At 50.4% G+C, this 21,526-nt stretch overlaps 6 protein-coding genes across 6 annotated transcripts; 4 read left to right on the top strand and 2 right to left on the bottom strand.

Annotated features, from left to right (window-relative positions):
- Positions 1-6,978: 6,978 nt before the first annotated feature.
- Positions 6,979-7,597, bottom strand: J4E83_007491 (uncharacterized protein; the record flags this gene model as incomplete). Its single annotated transcript, XM_049334395.1, has 1 exon — positions 6,979-7,597. A coding segment is annotated over one exon (619 nt), but the record flags the coding sequence as incomplete, so codon positions are not given.
- Positions 7,598-8,744: 1,147 nt separating this feature from the next.
- On the top strand, positions 8,745-10,091 carry J4E83_007490 (uncharacterized protein; the record flags this gene model as incomplete). The annotated part of the gene is made up of 1 exon (XM_049334394.1): positions 8,745-10,091. One exon carries the CDS (start codon positions 8,745-8,747, stop codon positions 10,089-10,091), a length of 1,347 nt encoding a protein of 448 aa, XP_049186736.1.
- A 718-nt stretch (positions 10,092-10,809) lies between these two features.
- Positions 10,810-11,934, top strand: J4E83_007489 (uncharacterized protein; the record flags this gene model as incomplete). The annotated part of the gene is made up of 1 exon (XM_049334393.1): positions 10,810-11,934. One exon carries the CDS (start codon positions 10,810-10,812, stop codon positions 11,932-11,934), a length of 1,125 nt encoding a protein of 374 aa, XP_049186735.1.
- A 17-nt stretch (positions 11,935-11,951) lies between these two features.
- Positions 11,952-12,902, bottom strand: J4E83_007488 (uncharacterized protein; the record flags this gene model as incomplete). The annotated part of the gene is made up of 1 exon (XM_049334392.1): positions 11,952-12,902. The coding sequence occupies one exon, from the start codon at positions 12,900-12,902 to the stop codon at positions 11,952-11,954; it is 951 nt and encodes a 316-aa protein (XP_049186734.1).
- Positions 12,903-13,185: 283 nt separating this feature from the next.
- On the top strand, positions 13,186-16,862 carry J4E83_007487 (uncharacterized protein; the record flags this gene model as incomplete). Its single annotated transcript, XM_049334391.1, has 5 exons — positions 13,186-13,249; positions 13,314-13,849; positions 13,905-13,971; positions 14,020-15,430; positions 15,476-16,862. 5 exons carry the CDS (start codon positions 13,186-13,188, stop codon positions 16,860-16,862), a joined length of 3,465 nt encoding a protein of 1,154 aa, XP_049186733.1.
- A 472-nt stretch (positions 16,863-17,334) lies between these two features.
- PRT1 (Translation initiation factor 3 subunit b) lies at positions 17,335-19,612 on the top strand (the record flags this gene model as incomplete). Its single annotated transcript, XM_049334390.1, has 2 exons — positions 17,335-19,149; positions 19,202-19,612. 2 exons carry the CDS (start codon positions 17,335-17,337, stop codon positions 19,610-19,612), a joined length of 2,226 nt encoding a protein of 741 aa, XP_049186732.1.
- Positions 19,613-21,526: the final 1,914 nt, after the last annotated feature.

The following is a 21,526-nucleotide window of genomic DNA, read 5'->3' as shown; positions in this document are numbered from 1 at the left end:
GCTTACTATAGTTTTAATAGGTAATAGAGAATTAGAGTTTAATTCTAGAGAGGTAGCCTAAGAAATAGCTACTATATCTAAGAAAGGTAGTAAGCGCGTAAATTACCTAATTCTAATATAAGAAGATAGTAATAATAAATACTAATATAGAGCTCTTTTAGGTCTTGTAATTAGAATAAGTATAATTTAAATCTCTTAATAAGAAATAATTAGAGGGTAAGTCTAGTGCTAGTAGCTATAGTAATTCTAGCTCTAATAGTGTATATTAAAGTTATTGTAGTTAAAAAGCTTATAGTTAAAACTTAGGCCTAGCTAGCAGGTCTGCCTTACTGCGTGTACTTATCTAGCTAGGCCTTTCTTCTAAAGAATCTTATACTCTTTACTAGGCGTACTAGAGAATTAGAACTTTTACTTTAAAAAAATTAGAGTATTTAAAGCAGGTCTTTGCTTAAATACGTTAGTATAGAATAATAAAATAGAGCGTGCGTTTCTATTTTGTTAGTTTCTAGAGACGCTATAATAATTAATAGAAATAGTTAGAGGCATTAGTATTTAGTTATTAGAGGTAAAATTCTTAGATTTACTAAAGACTAACTACTGCAAAAGCATTTACTAAGAATGTTTTTATTAATTAGTAAACAAAAGTTAGAGAATTAAAGATAATTAGATACTATTATAGTCTTAACCGTAAACTATACTAACTAGAGATTAGGCAATATTCTTTTTCTAACTCGCTTAGCATCTTACAAGAAATTAAAGTTTTTAGGTTCTAGAAAGATTATAGTTGTAAGGCTAAAACTTAAAGAAATTAATAGAAGGTTACTACTAGGCGTAGAGCCTGCGGCTTAATTTAACTTAATATAGAGAAACTTACTAGGTCTAGATAAAATAAGAATTAATAGATTAAGAGCTCTTTCTTAATTTTTTAGATAGTAGTGTATAGCTATTCTTAGTTTATAAGGTAACTTATCTACTTAATTATAATAATAAGTAAGACCTTACTCTACTAAATAGCTAGGCTAGCTTTAGCTAGTCACTAGCTTCTTAGAGAGACTATTAACTTAAGTTAATAGAAGTTTAAGGCAATAATAGGTTAACCTACATAGGCCTATAATAGTAAGCCTTAGTAAAGATAATCGCTAGTCTAGCGTCTTAATCTTTCTAGAGAAGTCTCTAACTATTAAAGGAAGGTAAGTCTAGCTATAGGCTTATAATATAGGCAACATTACCTAGTATAGAGAACACTAGATCTACTAGTGCGTATATAGATTAGCTAATTCTATAGTAAGCTAAAGTAATATTTAGCTGTTGTAACGCGCAGAAAAGAATAAGCTAGCTTTAGCTAGCTTAAGGTACGTGCTACTCTCTTAGGTAACTAAGCTCTAATAATAAGGCCTAACAAGCTAAGGCATTAGAGAACAGCCTGTAGCTATTAGTATTATTCTAGTGTAGAATATTTAATGCTATAATACTCTTAGATGTTCTAGGCTATACGCGCGCTATACTAATAGAGCTAATAAGTTCTTTACCTTAACTAAAAGGTTTAGATAATCTTATTAAACTCTATTGTGCTAGAGATAAAGTATTATAATTATTACTTTTTAATAAGAAATGCCTAGTAAGCGCGTATTATTAGCATGCGTTAATTACATCTCTAACCTTTATACATACTACTTATTACTACTACTAATTAAATAGCTTAGTAAGGCATTTAGACTAGCTTAAGAAGGTTAGTAATAACTACTCTAAGCTAGAAAGTTCTCTAAACTTAGTTATTTAGAGAAAGTAAAAGTTGTAATAAGGTCTTTATAGGTAAACCTATAGAGAGATTATTATATAATAATAAGGCAGGTTAGACACTTTCTACTAGGCACTGCTTTATAGCGTGCGTAGTAGAGCTAGCTCTACTAAATTATTTACCTGTATCTTTTACATACTTCTTATTTTCTAGATAGGCTTACCTACTCTTAGAACTAACTATAAACCTTTTGTAATAGTAATTAGTGTTAGTAATAACGTAATTAATTATAACTTTTAATAATAGATCTCTTAGTTCTAGCATTAATAAAAAACGCAGCAAAATATAATACGTAGTGTAAATTACAGAATTTAGTAAATTATTAAATCTTTAAACGTACATTACGCTCTTTAGTATTCTAAAGAGTATGCCTATTTAAGCGTTATTTATACTCTTAAGCTTTGCTTAGTGTTAGGCGTCTTTTATCTCTAGTTTACTAGAGACTTGCCTTAAAGTTATTAGTAGCTAGTCTACTAGTTTTAGAGCGCAGCACAAGTTGCGCTCTTTACTAGCTAAGGTTAGCGTCTAGTAAGCCTTTTTTTTAACTTTTAACCTTAGATTAAGTAGAAATACCTACTAAACTTAAGTATATTAATAAGCAGAGGTACAAGAAACTAACTAGAATTGCTCTAGTAATAGTAAGTAAAGCAGTAACAGCTTAAATTTAAAATCTAGCTCTTTTAGAGTTTAAGTTATAATTTATAGAGAGCGCTTTAGCTTTAGTAGTAGTCTAAGTTTCTTAGAATAGAATGTTATAGAGGGTAAGAATTCTGTATATAGTCGCTAGCTATTACTATATAAAGCCTCTTTAACAAGTTAAGTTATTTAGAAATATAGCTCTAAATAGAAGGTATATTTCTTCTAAAGCTAAATATTAGCTAGAGACTAATAGCGTATAAGTAGAGTAATTAAAAGATAAAAAGCACTTTAGAAAAAGAGTTAAACAGTACGTAAAATTGTTAAAAGAGAAGCGCTTACAGCTAGACTTACTTATAGTTACTTATCTAGGCTTTTACCTAGTGCACTCTTCTATAGGTAGGCTAGTATTAGTTTAGATAGTAAGATAAAGGTCTCTATTACGTACCTCTCTTTAGAGAGGCCTTATAGAGAAGACAATATATTACTAGTCTAGACTAAGGTCTGCGTATCTACTAGAATGCTAGCGTAATAGCTATAAGCGGCCTGTCTTAAAATATAGACTAAGAAGTCTAACATCTATATAAGTGTTTAGGTGTTAAGCCTAAGCGCGTAATAAAAGTAAATAGAGGTAGAAACCTATAAGAGTGCACTATTAACTAATTCTAATATCTTTAGAAGAATTTAAGTAAGAGTATAGCTATTAGAATCTAAAAGATAGTAAACTATACTTAAATAGAGTAAAGCTAGAGAAAACTCTAGTAGAGGCTTGCAGTAGTTCTAACGTGCAAATTAATTATTAAATTTAGGTATAGAGGCAAAAGACTAATTAAACTATCTAGTAGCTAGTTTCTGCTAAAGTTTCTCTTAGAATAGTAGTAACGTATTTAGTTTTATAAGGTAAAGCGAATAATTAGAGGCCTAGAGGCTAAAATAGCTTTTACCTATTCTTAAACTTTAAATATATAAGAAGTTCTTATTACTTAATTAAACATAGATAGTTAAATAAAACGTTATTAGTAGGCTATTTTTAGTAAGCAGAACTAGCGATACAGAATAAACTAAACAGAGGGTTAAAGTGCTAGAATACACGCTTATTAGACACTACAAAAGGTATTAGTTTATCTAGATAGTAGAATAGTAGCTATAGAAGTTAGAATCTGCTAAGAAATATATAATAACTTATCTACTAAATAAACTAGCTCTAAAAATAGATAGCGCTTAAGCGTATTACCTATTTTTTATAAAGTAAAGTTTTATATCTAAATAACTTAGAATATAAGTTTAAAAGCTAATTACTTAAGTTTTTAAAGTATAATTAGCTATCTTAAATAATATAATTATAGTATATTAGTATTATTTAAAGTAATATAGTAAACTAATATAATACTTTTAGTATAATATTTCTATAAGTAAAGCTAATAGATATTAAAATCTTATATAGCTTTACTTTTAGTAGTAATATAATATAATATATTAAATTTACTTACTATATATACTATAAGAAATAATATTTATTATAGTTAAAAATTAATATAAAGAAAAGTATAAGATATTTATAATACTAAGTAGAAGTAAAAAGATTAAAATAAAAGTAATATAATAAGTATATATTATATAGTATAAAGTATATAGCTAATAGAAGCTTATACTAGCTAGCTTATAGATAAACTATAAAACTTTTACTAAAAAGTTAGTATCTTAAACTAGAAGTTAAAAATTATAGTACTATATATAAAGCTATAGTATAATTTTACTCTTATACTAAAGTAAATTCTATACTTTAGTAAGTTAATAAATTTAGAGATCTATAATAAAGACTTAATAGTAACTTTAGCTTTTCTATATCTTAGTATATATTCTATTTTTAGTATTAATCTTAGTAATTATTTAAGTATATTTATAATAAATCTATTAAAAAATATTTACTTTTAGATTTATTTAAAAGCTTCTATTCTTTTAATAGATATCTTAGAACTATACTTTACTACTATATATTAGATAGACCTATCTTACGTACCTTATCTACGCGCTTACGTGCATTAGGTAATACTATACAACTGTCTTATTCCCGGAGACGCTAAAGGTTAACAGGCTTACGAAAACCAACTCGTTCTGCACGTCCCATATTTCTATTCACCAGCATCCCCCACGGTATTAAACGTCTTTCTTCGCCCGTAGCTAGTCTTTATCGCGATTACCCTGCACAAATGGCCAGTCAACGCGTCGACGCGAAGGAGGTTGCAGACTTGAACACTGTCATGGGTCGCAACCTTCAGACATGGCCTGGCGCGCGCGACATTAGGATACAAGAAGCCACCCTGAATGCTGAAGCTCGCCATCAAGATGCACAGCACACACACGACAAGCCAAGCCAGCCTGCTCTCGCCCGCGTACTTTCGCGTCGATCGGCAGCTTCATTCGACCCAGGCCCCGCTCCCGATGGTGGCCTCACAGCTTGGACCCAAGTCCTATGCACGCACCTAACTATCCTGACCACCTTTGGCTTCTTCACGTCATTCGGCGTGTATCAGACCTACTACGAAAACACACTCGGCATAGCTTCCTCGACCATTTCCTGGATTGGATCGCTTCAGGTATTCCTTCTCTTCTTCCTTGGCACTTTTACAGGCCGTGCTACGGACGCTGGACTTTTTCGCCCGGTCTACATCGCTGGTGCGTGCTTTCAGCTACTCGGTATCTTTACCTTAGCGGAGAGCAAAAGTGTTTGGCATGTCTTTCTCTCTCAGGGCGTATGTCTGGGAATTGCAAATGGGTTGCAATTCTGTCCGTCCATGGCCCTTGTCTCCACTTACTTTGTCAAGCGTCGTGCTTTTGCGCTGGGCTTCACAGCGCTGGGGTCCTGCACTGGGGGCGTCATTTTCCCGGTTATCGTGCAGCAATGTCTACCCAGCTTAGGCTTTCCATGGACGATACGCATCATCGGCTTTATCATGTTGCTCATGAATGCCATCACCATCGGCTTGTACCGTACCCGGCTCCCTCCCAGGAAAAGCGGTCCATTGGTCGACTGGGCGAGCTTCACAGAACTGCCATATGCTCTGTACTGTGCTGGTGCCTTTTTCAGTTTCTGGGGGTTGTATTTCGCTTTCTTCTACATTGGAAGTTATGCGCGAAATGTTCTTGGTGCCAGTTACCAGCAAAGTATCAATCTGCTTCTCGTGCAAGTATGCATGGGGTTTATCTTTCGCCTACTGCCGACCTACTATGCCGACAAGGTTGGTGGGCTTAATGTTCTTATACCGTTCGCGTTTGTCTGTGGTATCATGATGTTCGTATGGATTAGAATCAACTCCATCGTCACCCTGTACATATTTGCTGTCATATATGGAAGCGGGAGCGCCGTTATCCAGGCGCTTTGGCCTGCGGTAATCGGAAGTATGAGTCAGGAGAGAGATCTGAAGAAGTCTGGGGTGAGGATGGGCATGGCCTTCACCGTGGTGAGTATATCGAGTTTTACAGGTCCGCCACTAGCTGGAGCGATTATCCAGAGTCACAATGGCAACTACACGTATGCGAATGTTTGGGCGGGTCTGTCTTTCTTTGTAGGAGGGTTTCTTTTACTTGCTACTAGGGTGTCGCTGGTAGGCTGGGACTGGAAGGCAAAAGTCTAGAGGTAGCTTGCATTGAGCGTTCCTTGGCCTACCTTTCGTGCGTTGCCGCGATGTGTTCAGGATGACTAGGATTGGGGGGGGTACAAGGGAACATGTTCCGTGCGATCTATGGGAAGATCATGACTTGCGACGTTCTTGCACTATCCTTCCTATTTATCCTTGAGCGTAGTGACCCTTGCTAATAGGCCGGGGTCTTCTCTCTCTTTGTCCATCTTGGCATGCCAATCCGCCTCGGCCTTGGCTGCATTTTTGCGAACCCGCGCAGTGTTCCACTTCATATAATAACAGCAAAGCGGGAAGAAGATTGAGTCTACCACAGCCCAGGCAGATAAGATTCCAAAGTTCAAGCCAACTCGTGGATGCAGATCGAACAGGATTGACCGTGTGAGCTCGACGATATTGTGCATCGGCCAACCATAGCCCCAGCGATAAAAGCTCGGTGCAAGCTCGAGGGCATAAAACCCAGTGGCGACATTGCTGATGACCCAGAAAATGAGCCACAACGCCGTCCAAGGGGAGCCCAGCAGCATGGCCATATTCTCGCTCGCAAGGCCAAAAGCAATCATTCCGATCCAATTGCCCATCCAGTATACCAAGAAGGTACCTCTGCCATACGCGTTAGGGTTACCGGCAGGCTGATTGTGGGAGGCAGTAGGACGGTCCATGGGCATAAGGTAGGCGAGGCTGACAAAGGAGTAGACGAGAGAGAGAAAGAAGTAAGATGCGACCGTCGCGATGTAGCGCCACACGATAAGCTGATAGAAGTGCAGCGGTGGATGACCTTTGGGCGAGAGGTACTTCAGATGGATAGGTAGGAAGAACGTAAAGCTAAGAAAGGAGATGATGACTAGATAGCGGTGTAAGATATTAGTATATGTCACATGCGGTTCGTACAGGAACATTGCTCACTCAGGTATATAAGGCCAATGCTAACCGCGGGTGTAGCAATAGGCGGTCCAAAGGGGCGCAAGTCGTTGACGGTGAACTCAATGCCGGGAGAGAGAGCTTGGGGTGCGATGTCTAGGCGCATGTCCGTAACTGAAACGTTGTTCTGGAGAAGATGTGCGATCCACGCGCGGCCAAATTCGGTGACTACGCGCTTCTGGAGGGTGTTAATACTGGGTACAATGTAAGTCGAGGTGGTAATTTGATCGCGCGCCGAATTATAGATGATCTGGCAGGCACCCAAGGGATCGTAGCTCGCGTTCCCCAGTTTCACTGCGGCATCGAGCATTGCTGTGGCGTTGGAATTGATGATGACGGCCGCCCAGGCATGGAAGTCGTAAACTTCGTTGCGTACGTTCAGCGAGTTGTTGTTGAAGTCTTCGGGAGACGCAAAGGTGTAGCCAGGCACCACTCCATCTTCCTCCATAATGCTGCGAACAGTGCGAGTGACAAACGGACCCACGAAGGGTGCGACCCCGGTAAACGGTGGCTGGCCATCGAAGTCTACAACGGAGATGTTCAGACCCCCCACGTTTGCATTTTGACGAAACAGTGCACCCCAGAAAAGGCAAAGAAAGGCCATGATGGCAATGGCGAGAATGAGATTTGTACGAAGCCAGAGCCTGATCACGTGTAGCCTGACACCGGCCATGGACGAGTGAAAGAACCCGACAGGCGCCTGTTCTTGCACGATCCTGCGGCTACTCTTTGTGCGGCCACGCTGCAGCGTTGTTAGCCTATTGGGAGCGGCGGTGGTGCTATGCACTGTCTCAGTCTTGACACCCGTGGTCTGCTGCTCCAGAGGAGTAGAGCTGGCGGCGGCGGAAGCTTGTATTCCCAGCTCGGACTCGCTAGATGAGCTGAAATCGTATTCGTGATGATATCGTGGGGCGATCTGACATCCAAGTGTGGAATGAGACATGTTGGGCGCTATGATTGATTACCTACTGGACATTTTCACTGCTTATATTTCCTGAGGCCCTGACACTTAGTGCTTGCTGTGGGTTGCTGACGGATGTACGCTAAAGTGACGCTGGTTCATTTGCAGTGAGATGATTCGACGGTTCCGTCTCCAGTGAACGCTACCTACCTATGTAGTTACCTACCTAGATAAGCTTCACTCCCGAGGTCTTGAGTTACGGCCGATGTGGCTGATGCCAAAATCATTGCTCAGCATTCTAGGTAAACTGATTCGAGCTATTTGAACGGTTCAGTAGAGTTTCCGCTGTGTGAGCCCAACGATCAGAGCTGCGCGTGTGGTTCCCAGATGGTACGAAACCCCAAATCGGTATAGCTTGGTGGCTGACATAAGCCCGGGAGAATCCAGGAACCACCTGAGCACGGATCCGCTCAATCGCGCCACATGCCAACCGCCCAACTCTCATCATGACGGACGCGGACACTTGTGGCTTCAATTACTGCCTTTGCGGGGAACTGGGCCTTCGGTGCATCGCTTCAGACCCATCTGCAGAATAGGCATGTCGGGCAGGGGGCGCAGAGGCGGTCGCAGCGCTAGAGGTGGCAGAGGACGAGGCAGAGGCAAGACACGAATAGTAAGCTACCGCCAAATCGCGAGACAATCGTGAGACAATCGCCACAACCAAACACTACTAAAATATGCGCAGTGGGAGTGGGAAGCATACACGCCTGGCGCCGAGGTGTACGACCAGTTATGGCGCATTCGCAAGGAGCCTGCCACTGTCACCGCACGACTACCTAACGTCTGCCCTATGTCGAACGCACGAACGCGAATACTCCATCGCCGACAGACCGAGGACCGCTTCAAGCGGGAGCTATACACCGTAGAGGTCACATATACGGGCGGACCGGGGAGTGCACGGGACGGTATTGCCCTTACACAGCTTGAGGATGTGGACCTGCAACGCATACTGCAGTTCGTTTCTCCAGCTGAACTGGAACGATATGAAACTGAGCAGTTCAGGCTCGAGGCAGAGGCAGAGGCCATTGCTATGCGCACCGAGGCCGAAGACCTGGCGCGTCGCCAACTGCGAAAGAATGCCAAAGGGCCAAACGCCAGCAAAGGGAGCCGCATGCTCAGCGCGCTCGCCTTCTCTGTAGAGCCGACCCCACGTTCACGGGGTCGACCGAGAGCCACACGCGGAAAATGCAGGGGAAGGGCGAGAGGTGTAGAGCCAACAAGAGGCCTCGTCGTAAGCTCCCGACAGCTCAAGAACGACATGCACGAGCAGCTGGTAGACAGCGAACCTATGGTGTTCGATCGCACGACCGAACACGTCGGACAACCCACGCAGACATCGCCCAACACCACACGCTCGGCTTTTGTCGCCAACAGCGCTCTTTCGGTATCACCAATACCCAGGAGAGTATCCATCTCTGTCCCTCGACGGGAACTTTCAGAAGTTTCCGAACCTTCCGAACCAGAAGATGTGGACTACTTAGCGCTCAGCGACAATGATGCAAGATCTACAAGAGGCGACTTACCATCGCTCGCAATCGAGGTTGGGAATGCGGGCAGCAGTAAAGATCGTCCGTCCTCTAGCCCATCCGGGATCGAGAGCACTCTTCCATGTCAACTTCACCCCATCATACCCGCTTTTTCACCGTCTGCTGATAACGTGCTCCAAGAAGCTCCAACGGCAGCTCCATTTTCCGCGCGAGACTCTGGCTCCCCAGCTCCATTGGATTCCAGAGTGGCGGACGTCCTTCTGCAGACAGCGTCTTCCTCTAATTATTCAGCGCTTGCTGCATCAGACCAAGACGACATAATACCCCCACAACCCGCTTCGCCGCAATTTGAATCGGACGGATACGTCGGCAGCCGAATAACATCTATGCGCACATTGTATCCGGGACAACAGTCGCTCGAACACAACAACGAAGACGATGCAGAAGCGGATGCAACGGAAGAGTTTGCTGTAGAGGCCATCGTGGCGCATTTTCACGAGCACGAGAAGAACTACTACCTCGTCAAGTGGGAGGGATACGAAGACAGCCATGATTGGCTTCCTGAAGAAGATCTTGAGGGCGCTGCAGACCTGGTCACTGAATACAAGGAACGGATTGGATGGAGGAACAAGAAAGTCGAAATAAGATGACATGATGTAACGAATGGGTTGAATGTAGATATGGGCTTCAATCTCTTAGTTGGTCGTCAGAAGACCAGGCATGTTGCCATGTCCCAATGCCTCATCTGCACCGTATCCATGTGCCTGCATCAGACGTTTCGAATTCCATCCACAGGGCCAGTTGAAAGAGGAGTGCGTCTCGGACAGACCCGTGTGTTGATCTGCTTACGTATATTGACTTACCTCCCTTGCTTGTTTCAGATCTGATGATATCGTCGCAGGATAATGTGGTTCGTGGGGCAACAAAGCTCGTCGCGGTGAACTCGTCAACATTGTAAGTTTGCCACACTGCACACCAACAAGATCGTCCCACCGCGGCATGCTCCTCATCTTCAAGTACTAGTTCCAGGTTCCCATGACGCCCAGGTGAACTCCGAGACGCTCCAAGGATTAGACATGACGCGAATTGATCGCGCCACACTGCAATGGTCCGCTAGAACCTTGCTCCCGAGGTCTGAAGCAGATTGATGATCAAGGCCTTAACAGGCTTCTACGGTAACATAGCAGACTAGGGTGTAAGTTGGTGTATACATTAGATGTAACATGCAGAACGCGACCGGAGTTCTATAAGCCGCCGGAGCGAGTCACGTGACGCGATGTCTCCAGGGTTCAGCCGAGGTCGTGGCTGAGCTGCGACATGCAACAACACAACACAGCGGCCACCGTCACTCTTGTACGCGACACAAGCATGTCGTCTTCTACGCGCTACGCCTACCCCTTTGCCGCCTCTCCCGACATCATTCGCTCGCACCAGAAAGACGCCTACTTCTCCGGCGTGCTTCTCGATCAGCTCTCGACGCTGTTGCGCAAGCTCTATGGCGCGCGCACGTCGCATACGTATGCGTCCGAGACGCGTGTAGCCGGAGAAGTCCTTTACCTCGGTCTGACGACGCTGATAGGGAACCGGACCCTGGGCGAGGAATACACAGACATTGTCCAGGTGGAAAGCGAAAGCGGACGCCTGCCGGCGCTGGGCCGCAGAGCTGGATACATACTCGGCTGCATCTTGGGGCCATATGTGCTCGGGAGGGCATTGCCGGCCTTGAGGCGGCGAGTGCGCGCAAAGCTCGAGGCGAATTTGCGGTGGCATGCACGACAACAGGCACAGCAGAGTGGGAGCAAGACACAGATAGGGCGACCGTTGGGCATGCGCGTACAAAACTACCTACTCCGAAACCTCGACACCATTACATCGCCATCACCCGTGTACGCTCTCTCGTTGGCAACGTTTTACTTCTCCGGGAGCTACTACCACCTCTCAAAACGGATATGGGGGCTCCGGTACATCTTCACGCGCCAGGTGACCGAGGGCGACAATCGCGCAGGCTACGAAGTCCTGGGCGTATTGCTAGTCCTACAGATGGCTGTACAGGCTTACCTACACGTGCACAATACTGTCACCTCTTCGACAGCGGCAGTGGGTGGCGGCCACCCGCAAGGCACGTCGGCCATTGTCGGTGGCGGCGCAGAAGTGTCTCTGGATCCCAATGCTTACAGCGCCAACAACGCGCTACTATTCGACGCAGCGTCGGCGGTGCCCATAGCGGCGCCGTCCGACGTGCAAAAGTGGACACAGACACCAGCGTTGGACAAGGCAAGATACGAGCTGGAGGGGGAGGAAACAATGGGATGGATTGGCGGCGGCAATCGGAAATGTACGCTGTGCCTGGAAGAGATGAAGGATCCGAGTGTGACGACGTGTGGTCATGTCTTCTGTTGGACGTGTATCGGGGACTGGGCGCGGGAGAAGCCCGAATGCCCGCTTTGTAGGCAGACGTGTCTAGTGCAGCATGTGCTCCCGCTGAGGGGGTAGACGGGTGGCGTGTACAATCACAATATCTTCTCGGCCTCATCTATCAGTCGCTCTACCTGGAATGCGCTGTCTCCGCGGGTGAACATGTCGAGAAGCTGGCTGCGGCCCTTGCCCTCTTCCGTCTGCACGTAGAACTTCTGCATGCACATGACGAGCCATCTGGCGTCGTCGACGGATACGCCCCTGTTCTCAGTGACCAAGCCCTGGCCCAGGACCAAGTTGTGGGTCTCGGCGAGCTCGTGGTGGAAGGTGACGGTGGTGTGGGGACTGGCGAACTCGCCCCTGAGCTTGAACTCTGCCAGTGTCGTGAACATGAGCGTGGTGGTATCGACGTGCGGGTGGGAGAACTGGAGATAGTGCAGCTCGGCGGCTTGCTGCGTCTGAGGCGGCTGCTGCGAGGCCGATGGGGCGTCGGCGGGTATCTCGCGGGGGACAGGGAGGACGAACGAGGGGTGCTGTTTGGCGCTGCGAAGGAGCTGGGAGAAGGTGGTGGCGGGGACAGCGAAGTGGATGCTCTGCGGGTTGGCAGCGTGGCGTAGGCGCCACAGGGCCTGGACTTCCTTGCTGGGGAGCGCCTGGACTTTGGCGAGGTCGAGGAACGAGTTGAGCGTCTTGACGCCCGGCGGCGGGGCCGTAGGAGAGCCTGGCGCAGCGGGCGGCGGCGGCGGAGGTGAGGGCCAGGGAGTCTCGGGCGGCGGCGTCAGGGGCGCGGTTGCGCCGGGCACTATGGCCTGCTTGCGCAGCTCCTCGATCTTGTCCTTGTACTGCTCCTTGAGCTCGTCGAGGTCCTTGAGGCCCTGTTGGCGCGCCTTGTGCTCGAGCTTGTCCCGGTACTTGGCGAGGATGCGCTCTTGCGAGTCGTGCGTGGCGAGGAAGCGGACGTCGTGCACCTGCGCCCAGCGGCGCTGGACGGCACGCGGGCTGGCGAGCGGCTGGCGCAGGGCGTGACGCAGCGTGGGGAGAAGCATGGTGGGCGTCGAGGAAGCAGCAGCGGGGGTGCAGAGTGAAGGGAAATTGCTGCGACGACGACGGCGGACGTGCGCCCATGCCCGCCGCTAGCGCGCGGGAGTAGCCACGGCGCCAATGCTGCTACTGCGACAGATCACGGCATATCGTACATCGCATATCGCATATCGCATATCGCATACCGCATATCGCATACCGCATAGCGCACCGCGCATCGCGCCGACCGCCGACCGCCTATCCATCCCGCCTCCCCTCGTCCGCCTCGACGGGCTGCTGCCAGCGGGCATGGGCGCAGTCAACAGCAAGGCCGGCGACGCAGGCGCCCTCTATCTGCGCGACCAGACTCGATGTAAGCCGCCGCCTCGATCCAGCTCGCCCGCTCGCCCGCTCGCCCTGCTAACCCTCGCGTGCAGTCTCCGTCGCCGCCCTCACCATCACCAACGCCCGCAACCGCACGCTACTCCACGTCTCGCCCAACGCCTTCCCCGCCGCCCGCTATGCCGCCAAGCGCGAGCCGGGCGACGACACCCTCATCGACTTCGTCCAGGACCCCGACGCGCTGCCCTACGCCGATGGCCCGCCCGCCTTCCTGCTGCGCCTGCCCAGCGACGACGAGCTGCTCTTCCACTTCACCTTTGTCCTGCGCCAGCACCTCGCCGTCCCCGCCACCTACACGCCTCCACCGACGGCCCACGGCGCCCCCACGGGCCTCGTCGACACCCACATCCATGGCCTGACGTTTGTCTTTGCCTCGAGCGAGCGCGACCTCGACAATCTCGTCACGCGCGAGTTCCACGCCAACCCCAACCTCCACAAGAACCCCCAGGTCGAGCTGGTCGGCGACTACTCCACCGCCGGCCACTCGTCGGTCCAGTTCCAGTGGTCGTGGAAATGGACTCCGCCCCGCGCCCCCGAGTCGCGCCCCGGCGGCTGGCGCACCAGCTGCAGTGTGTGTAGCCCGCCTCGTCTGCCACTCCGTCGCCGCAACTGCTGACCCCCTCCAGTTCGTCGAGTATGACCAGCGCGCCCACCGCCTCGAGACGCTGGCGAGCTTCACCGTCTGGGTCCAGAGTCCGTACCGTCCCCCGCCCTGCCCCCAACATCCGCTGACTACAACAGACACGCCGCGCCAGCTGCAGAGCCCAAAGTCGCCCTCGCCGCGCCTCGAACTCGGCGTCCCTCCCCGCCTGCGCGTCCCCTCGGCCCAGTCGATAGAGTCTCGCGTCAGCGACTCGGCAGGCGAAGACCGCGAGTGGGACGCGATACCTCCGCGATCGCCCATCTGCGAACCCATCCCCGAGCACAGCCTGGGCCTCGTACCGAGCCACACCACCACACTGGCGAGCGGCACCGCCTCAGTCAAGCTCGACGTCTCACGCCCCGGTGAAGACCTCAGTCAGACCGACGATGGGCCGCTGTTTCGCGCCACGATGAAGTCACTCGAGCAGAAGACGGGCAACATGCGCACCAGGTGGAAAAAGGTCCTCAAACGCGCCGAGTCCGCCATGGAGGCCCAGGTCGCATGCAACAATGCCATGGCCGACCTCATGGACGCGCTCAGAGAGGCCTCGTCGTCCAATGCAAACGCAGTGCAGCCGGCCATTGACCACTACTTTGACAAGATTGCCAAGGAGATTCTGGGCTACGAAAAGTCCAATTCCACAAACATCCAAAAACTCATCATTGATCCCATATACAAGCTTTACAATATCGACATCAAGCAGGCCGAGACGAAACGCAAGGACTTTGAGGAGGAGAGCAAAGACTACTATCAATACCTAGGACGATATCTCGGCCAACGGCAAGACTCACTGAAGGAGAAGAAGCGCGCCGAGACCGACTCAAAATACCAAGCCAAGAGGCGCAACTTTGAGCTGAAGCGCTTCGACTACTCCTCATTTATGCAGGACCTGCATGGAGGTCGGAAAGACCAGGAGGTGCTCTCCCACCTTACGCAATATGCCGATGCCCAAGCCAAACGCTATCTTGAGACGGCGAAGAAGATTGAGACCATGCTGCCGCACCTAGAGGCCCTGAGCTGCGAGGTCAAAGAGGCAGACAAGGAGTTTCAGATCCAGAGGACCGAGCGCGAGGAGAAAAGACGAGCGCTGGAGACGATTAAAAAGACTTTCGATGAGGTACCCGTGCCCTCCCTCACATCTCCCGCAGCATCAACAGGCAGTGTGCCGAAAACAACGTCGAGGTCAGATCCAGAGCCGCCTCCTGGCCGCAAGGGCAGTCTTGTACCCATGTTTCAAAGCACAGTCATGCCGCCCCAGACTATCTCATCTACAAGCATTCCCTCCTCCATAGCGTTACCGCAGAGCCCCGAGGCTACCAAGGCGAGCCTGGCCATGGCGGCCCCGCAGCCGGACAAGTTCAAGGGAATCAGAGATCTCGAAGAAAAGGACCCCGCTGCAATGGCCGAAGCTGGTTCGGGTGCGCACCGCAAGGAAGGTCTTCTGTGGGCCCTCAGCAGGCCCGGAAGCCATGTGGATCCCAAGGGCTTGAACAAGCAAGCCTGGCATAAGTAGGTATAGCCTCTTTCAGTCGGAAGCCTGCTGACATTATCCAGGTTCTGGATCGTCCTTGATCAGGGGAGGCTTTCAGAGTACACCAACTGGAAGCAGAGTCTAGAGCTGCACATGGAACCAATCGACCTCCGCATGGCCTCAGTAAGGGAAGCGCGCAACGCAGATCGCCGGTTTTGCTTCGAAGTCATCACCCCCCAATACACGCGAGTGTACCAGGCAACCAATGAAGAAGACATGAAGTCGTGGATCAGTGCAGTCAACAATGCTTTGCAGACAGCTGTTGAGGCGACAGGAAAATCGGATCGGCCATCAACAGACTCGCTGCCTGGACAGACGCACCGAGATATTGCATCAGTGCTCACGGGTAAGAGTCCATCAATGTCAAGTCATCGAAACACGTACGGCTCCAAGGCACCGGCGCGGCATGCCACAGTAGGTGATCGACCTGGCGGATACCGGCGAGAGGAGGCGTTTGGCGATGAAGGTAAGCTGCTTAAGCAGGTAAGAGACGCGGATTCCAGCAACAAAATGTGCGCAGATTGCGGTACGGAGATCAAGGTGGACTGGGTTTCCATCAACCTCGGCATCATCATTTGTATCGAATGCAGTGGCATACATCGGTCACTCGGCACCCACATTACAAAGGTGCGTTCTTTGACTCTGGATGTCACGTCCTTCACTCCCGATATCATCGAGATACTGCTCAAGATCGGCAACCGCGTCAGCAATTCCATCTGGGAAGCAAGACTGGAACCCGGGCTGAAGCCGGGGCCAATGTCGACAAGAGAGCAAAGGCTGCATTTCATTACTTCAAAGTACGCCGATCGGACCTACGTAGCACCCATAACACCGAACATGTCACACTACGCAAATCCAGAGGAGACGCTTCTAGCGTCGGTTAAGAAGAACGACATTCAGAACGTGCTCTACGCTCTAGCTCTGAGGGCAAATGCAAACGCACGCGACCGATCACGAGGCACACACGCCGTGTTTCTAGCGCTTGCAGCCGCCGACCCAGCATCTCCTTCAGCGACGGCATCACCAGCAAGCTCGCCAAGCTCAGCGGCTCGCCCAGGCACAGCGCAGCCTAGCCGCAAAGCGTTCCCCGTAGCGGAGCTGCTGCTGCAAAACGGGGCCGAGCTGCCAATGCTGCCAGCGCCCATTCCCCTCGGCCACTCGGCACGAAGCTATCTTGACTTCAAGGCAGAGCAGCGTGCTGGCAAGCGGCCGGCACCCATGGTGGGCAGTCAGGCCGCACCCAGCGCAGAGAAAGCTCCGTCTTTGCCGCCCATCATGGCGGGCAACGGCAGCTCTCCGTCGGAACGAGCGCGCGAACGGGATGCGCGGCTGCAAAAGCGAGTCTCGGCGAGCGGAAGGTTGGTCAAGACTCCGAACGTCGACTTGAGTGAAGGTAAGCGCGGCTCGTAGAGCTAGCCGATGCTTACATGTTGTGTCTTGCTGTAGTGTCTACCTTCCCTGGGCGGCGTGCGGCCTGGTGCGATGGGCGTCAACGGGCTGAGGGTGTCCTGGTGCATGTGACGAGACGGATGGGGGCAATCTAGTGCACGTTGGATCAGGCGCATTGCGGTTGTGTTGGATAGACCATGTTTCGCGGGCGGCAACTGGTTTTGTTTGGGCGTGTTGTGTGTGTACTGTAGTGTAATGAGTAATTCACGACGTGGCCAGCCTGCGAGCCAGACGGGCGTGACTGTGGTGAAGTGTTGGCGCGGACCTCGCATGGAGCTAACGGGCCCGTGGACCCCACTCGAGGGCTAGCGCGCACCAAAATTACCTGGGTCGCAAAGTTATCCAAACCGCACCCCGCCGCTGTATTGTAACTACGACTGCAACCATCACCGCAACCATCACCGCAACCATCACCGCAACCATCACCGCAACCATGGCCTCGGCATACTCGAACCTGCCCATGGACGGCGACGACGAATTCGACGAGAGCCAGATCGACTTTACCGACATCGAAGATCAGTTCCAGGTACGGCTCGACGAGGGGCTCGACGCCTTTGTCGTCATCGACGGGCTGCCCGTGGTGCCCGAGGACAGCAAGGCCAAGCTCGTCAAGTTTGTGCTGAGGAAGCTCAACAGCGTGGGCAAGGTCAAGGACGACGGCGTGCACATGCCCGTCGGCGAGGCGGGCAAGACGGAGGGATATGCCTTTGTCGAATACAGCGCGCCCGCCGAGGCCGTCGCGGCGGTCAAGCAGCTCAACGGGACTGCCCTCGACAAGAGGCACACCATGGCCGTCAACAAGCTCACCGACATCGACCGCTACGGCAAGGAGGGCCGCATCGACGACGAGTACCACGCCCCCGAGATCCCTCCGTTTGAGCACAAGGAGCACCTGCGCTGGTGGCTCGGCGACCCCGACAGCCGCGACCAAATGGCCATGTACCGCCAGGACAAGGTCGGCGTCTTCTGGAACGACAAGGAGGACCAGCCCGAGCAGGTGGTCGACCGCGAGAACTGGACCGAGTCCTTCATCCAGTGGTCGCCCCAGGGAACCTACCTCACCTCCATGCACGCCCAAGGTGTCCAGCTGTGGGGCGGCAAGGCCTGGAGCCGCCAGAAGCGCTTCGCCCATCCCGGCGTCAACCTCGTCGACTTCTCCCCCAGCGAAAAGTACCTCACCACCTGGTCCCACCGCCCCCTCCAGGTCGACGAGAACCACCCCGTCCCATCGCTCTCGCTCGAGGAGGACGGCAAGAACTACATCATCTGGGACATTGCCACGGGCAAGCCTCTGCGCTCCTTTGCTACCATTGACGTCCCTGGCGGCATCGATGCCGAGGGCAACCCGGTCAAGAAGAAGCTGCAATGGCCGACGTTCAAGTGGTCCTCTGACGACAAGTATGTTGCACGCATGACCCAGGGCCAGTCCATCTCCATCTACGAGCTGCCGCGCATGAACTTGCTCGACAAGACTTCCGTCAAGATCGAGGGCGTCATGGACTTTGAGTGGGCCCCCGCAACGCCCCGCAGAGAAGGCATCAAGACGTACGAGCAGCTCTTCTGCTACTGGACCCCCGAGCTCGGGAGCAACCCCGCCAAGGTCGGCCTCATGTCCGTCCCGTCGAAGGAGATTGTGCGCACCCGAAACCTCTTCAACGTGTCAGACGCCAAGCTTCACTGGCAGTCGGAAGCTGCCTACGTCTGCGTCAAGGTCGACCGCCACTCCAAGTCCAAAAAGTCTCTCGCCACCAACTTGGAAATCTTCCGTGTCCGCGAAAAGGGTGTGCCTGTTGAGGTCGTTGACTCCATCAAGGACACTGTCATCAATTTCGCCTGGGAGCCCAAGGGCAACCGCTTCGTGCTCATTACCACTGGCGAAGTCATCCAGGGCGCCGCTGTTGGCCCCAAGACTGCCGTCTCTTTCTTCGCTCCCGAGAAGCTCAAGGGTGGCGCGCCTGGCAACTTCCGTCACATCCGAACCATTGACAAGAAGAACAGCAATGCCATCTACTGGTCGCCCAAGGGACGATTCGTCGTTGTCGCTGCTCTACAGTCGCAGCAGTCATTCGAACTCGAATTCTGGGACATGAGCTTCGACAGGCCAAAGGAGGAGTCCGAAAAGGGCGACAAGGAAGTCAATGCCAACTTGCAGCTCATGGATACGGCCGAGCACTACGGCGTCACCGACATTGAATGGGACCCGACTGGCCGCTATGTCGCCACAGTCGCTAGTGCCTTCCGTCATCGCGTATGTATCATCATCACTATTATGCTCTTTTGTCTCTGCTGACACGCACTAGATGGAGAACGGTTACCACCTCTACGACTTCAAAGGCACGCTGCTCCGCGAAGAAGCCATCGAAGGCTTCAAGCAGCTCCTGTGGCGCCCACGGCCCCCGACCCTCCTCTCCAAGGAGGAACAAGCCGAGATCCGCAAGAATCTGCGCAACTACTCCAAGGTCTTTGATGAACAGGATATTGCGAAGAAGAGCTCCGCCAACAAGGCTGTGGTGGAAGCTCGCCGCGAGATGCTGGATGAGTGGCGCAGGTGGCGCGAAGAAGTTACACAGAGGCTACGCGATGAGGGCGCCGACCTTGAGCTGGCATCTCTCAAAGGTGAGACGCCTGGTCAAGCGGATGATGGACATCAGGAAGAGATTGAGGAAATCGTAGAGGAGATTATCGACGAGACCGAAGAGGTTGTCAATTAGGTGGTCAAATGAGTAGAACCGAGTTGTGTGACAGCAATTTTAACCAGCATGCTAGGAGCACGTTGCTCCGGGCATATGGAATAACGAAGGTTACTAAGCTTACGTCCACTTACATCCGCCTTCTCTAATGTGTCCCTTGAATGGCGTTGCCGGCTTGTTTTTCGAAGATCGATTATGGTGGAATCAGGACTTACTTGCGTTCTACTTCGAGTGCGTGTGATAGTGTAACAATGTGCACACGAAGCTTCAACGCAATGTTAGCAGGAGCTCCAACTTGAAGCAAGGCCTAAGCCGTCGTTTGAGCGTCTGAGCCAGCCTTTGTCTCGCTGATGGTCTGCAGCTCGGGCGTCGCTCTTTGCTTTGATGCTATCTGACAGTTTCCCGGCCTTGCCTTTTGAGACAACGTAATGGTAATGTGTACATAGGCGATGCAATTAGTAACCAAGCGATGTCCTTCAATTGAGGCTTGTATTGAGATGAACTTAGGCTGTATTAAGGGTGCTTACGTGAAGGAGTGGGGACCTGCCTCCCGTTAGACATTAGTAATATGTGAGAGAGCGTTGCTGCGATAACATAGGATCTAAGTGACCGCTACACAGACTTAATTTTACAAGCTTGTACACCTTACACAGACGTGCTATAATAATTATAAAAGTTACAAGTATGTTACAGTCTAGCGATTAACCTATGCAATGTACCCAAACTTACTCTAGACTACGGTAATCTAGCTTATTTTCTCTTCCGCTCTTCTAATTTCGCTCTATAATCCTACTCGTGTTAGTACACTCTAAATCTCGCTCACCCTTTAGTCTCTGTGTGCTTACCTGACAGCTGATCCTTAAGCCCTCTTCCAAGCCGACTCGAGGCTTATATCCTAGCAGTAACCTCGCCTTCGAAATACTAACATAGCGGTCCCGACATCCGTCACTCACAATGCCCCGACTAAGCACACCCTCCGTCCCTGTCACCCAGCTAATCCATTCGGCACAATAGCCCAGACACCATGTCAATCCTTCTGGAACCCGGACGTGGAACTTTGGAACATGGCCGAACTCCTTCCACACAGCTATGCAAAGGTCCCTCGCCGTGACCGGCTCGCCGTTGGTAATGAAGATGGCCTCTCCAGCAGCTGTTTGCGAATTTAACAAGTTTCCAACGGCGAGGACATGGGCGTCTGCTATGTTTTCTACGTAGACGAAGTCCTGGAGATTGGTCCCTGTGCCTAGAATAAAGGGTGTCTGGCCGGCTGGGATGCATGAGTGTATCGTAGGGATGCACACAGTGTCGTTGCGACCGAAGATGGGTGCTGAGCGCAGGGCGCAGGTGGCGAAGTCATTCGTATTTGCGGAGAGCACAAGGGATTCAGCGAGTGCCTGCTATGCATGAGTTGGTTATACAGTACGGAGGTGAAGTGTGCGTTGTCGTGGCTAGAGCAGTACAGGGAGGTTTCATACAAATTGGAGGAAGAGCAACGGTGAATCGGCAGTATTCTCTGCACATAGGAAAGAGAACGTGAATAGAGTAAAACTTTGTTACCTTGCTTTGTCCATAGCTCGTATGTACACCTCCCGTGGGCCAATGCTCATCTACATTCCTGAAGTCGCGATCCAACTCGTCCAACACGACAGTCACGCTACTGGTATACACAAAGGCTTTTGTACCGCACTCCCTACTTGCTTCGACAACATTCCTTGTTCCCTCGACGTTTGTCCTGAAGATGGCCCCTTTGCCCTTCATGGAATAGCGCTTCGTCCCCAGAGGGAACACACCCACTGTGTGAATGACGACGGCAGGTCGAGCTTCGGAAAAGACGCTGTACAAGGAAGATGGGTCCAGAATGTCGCAACGAACATAGCGTACAGTGTTGGTAAAGGTGGTGCTACCGAGCGAAGGCGGGTTAACGTCTATGACGGT

Source organism: Alternaria metachromatica, assembly GCF_023757995.1.
Source record: "Alternaria metachromatica strain BMP 0045 chromosome Unknown scaffold_18, whole genome shotgun sequence".
Lineage (NCBI taxonomy): Eukaryota > Fungi > Ascomycota > Dothideomycetes > Pleosporales > Pleosporaceae > Alternaria > Alternaria metachromatica.
Note: the sequence above shows the minus strand (reverse complement) of the source record. Positions and strands in the feature narration are given on the sequence as shown.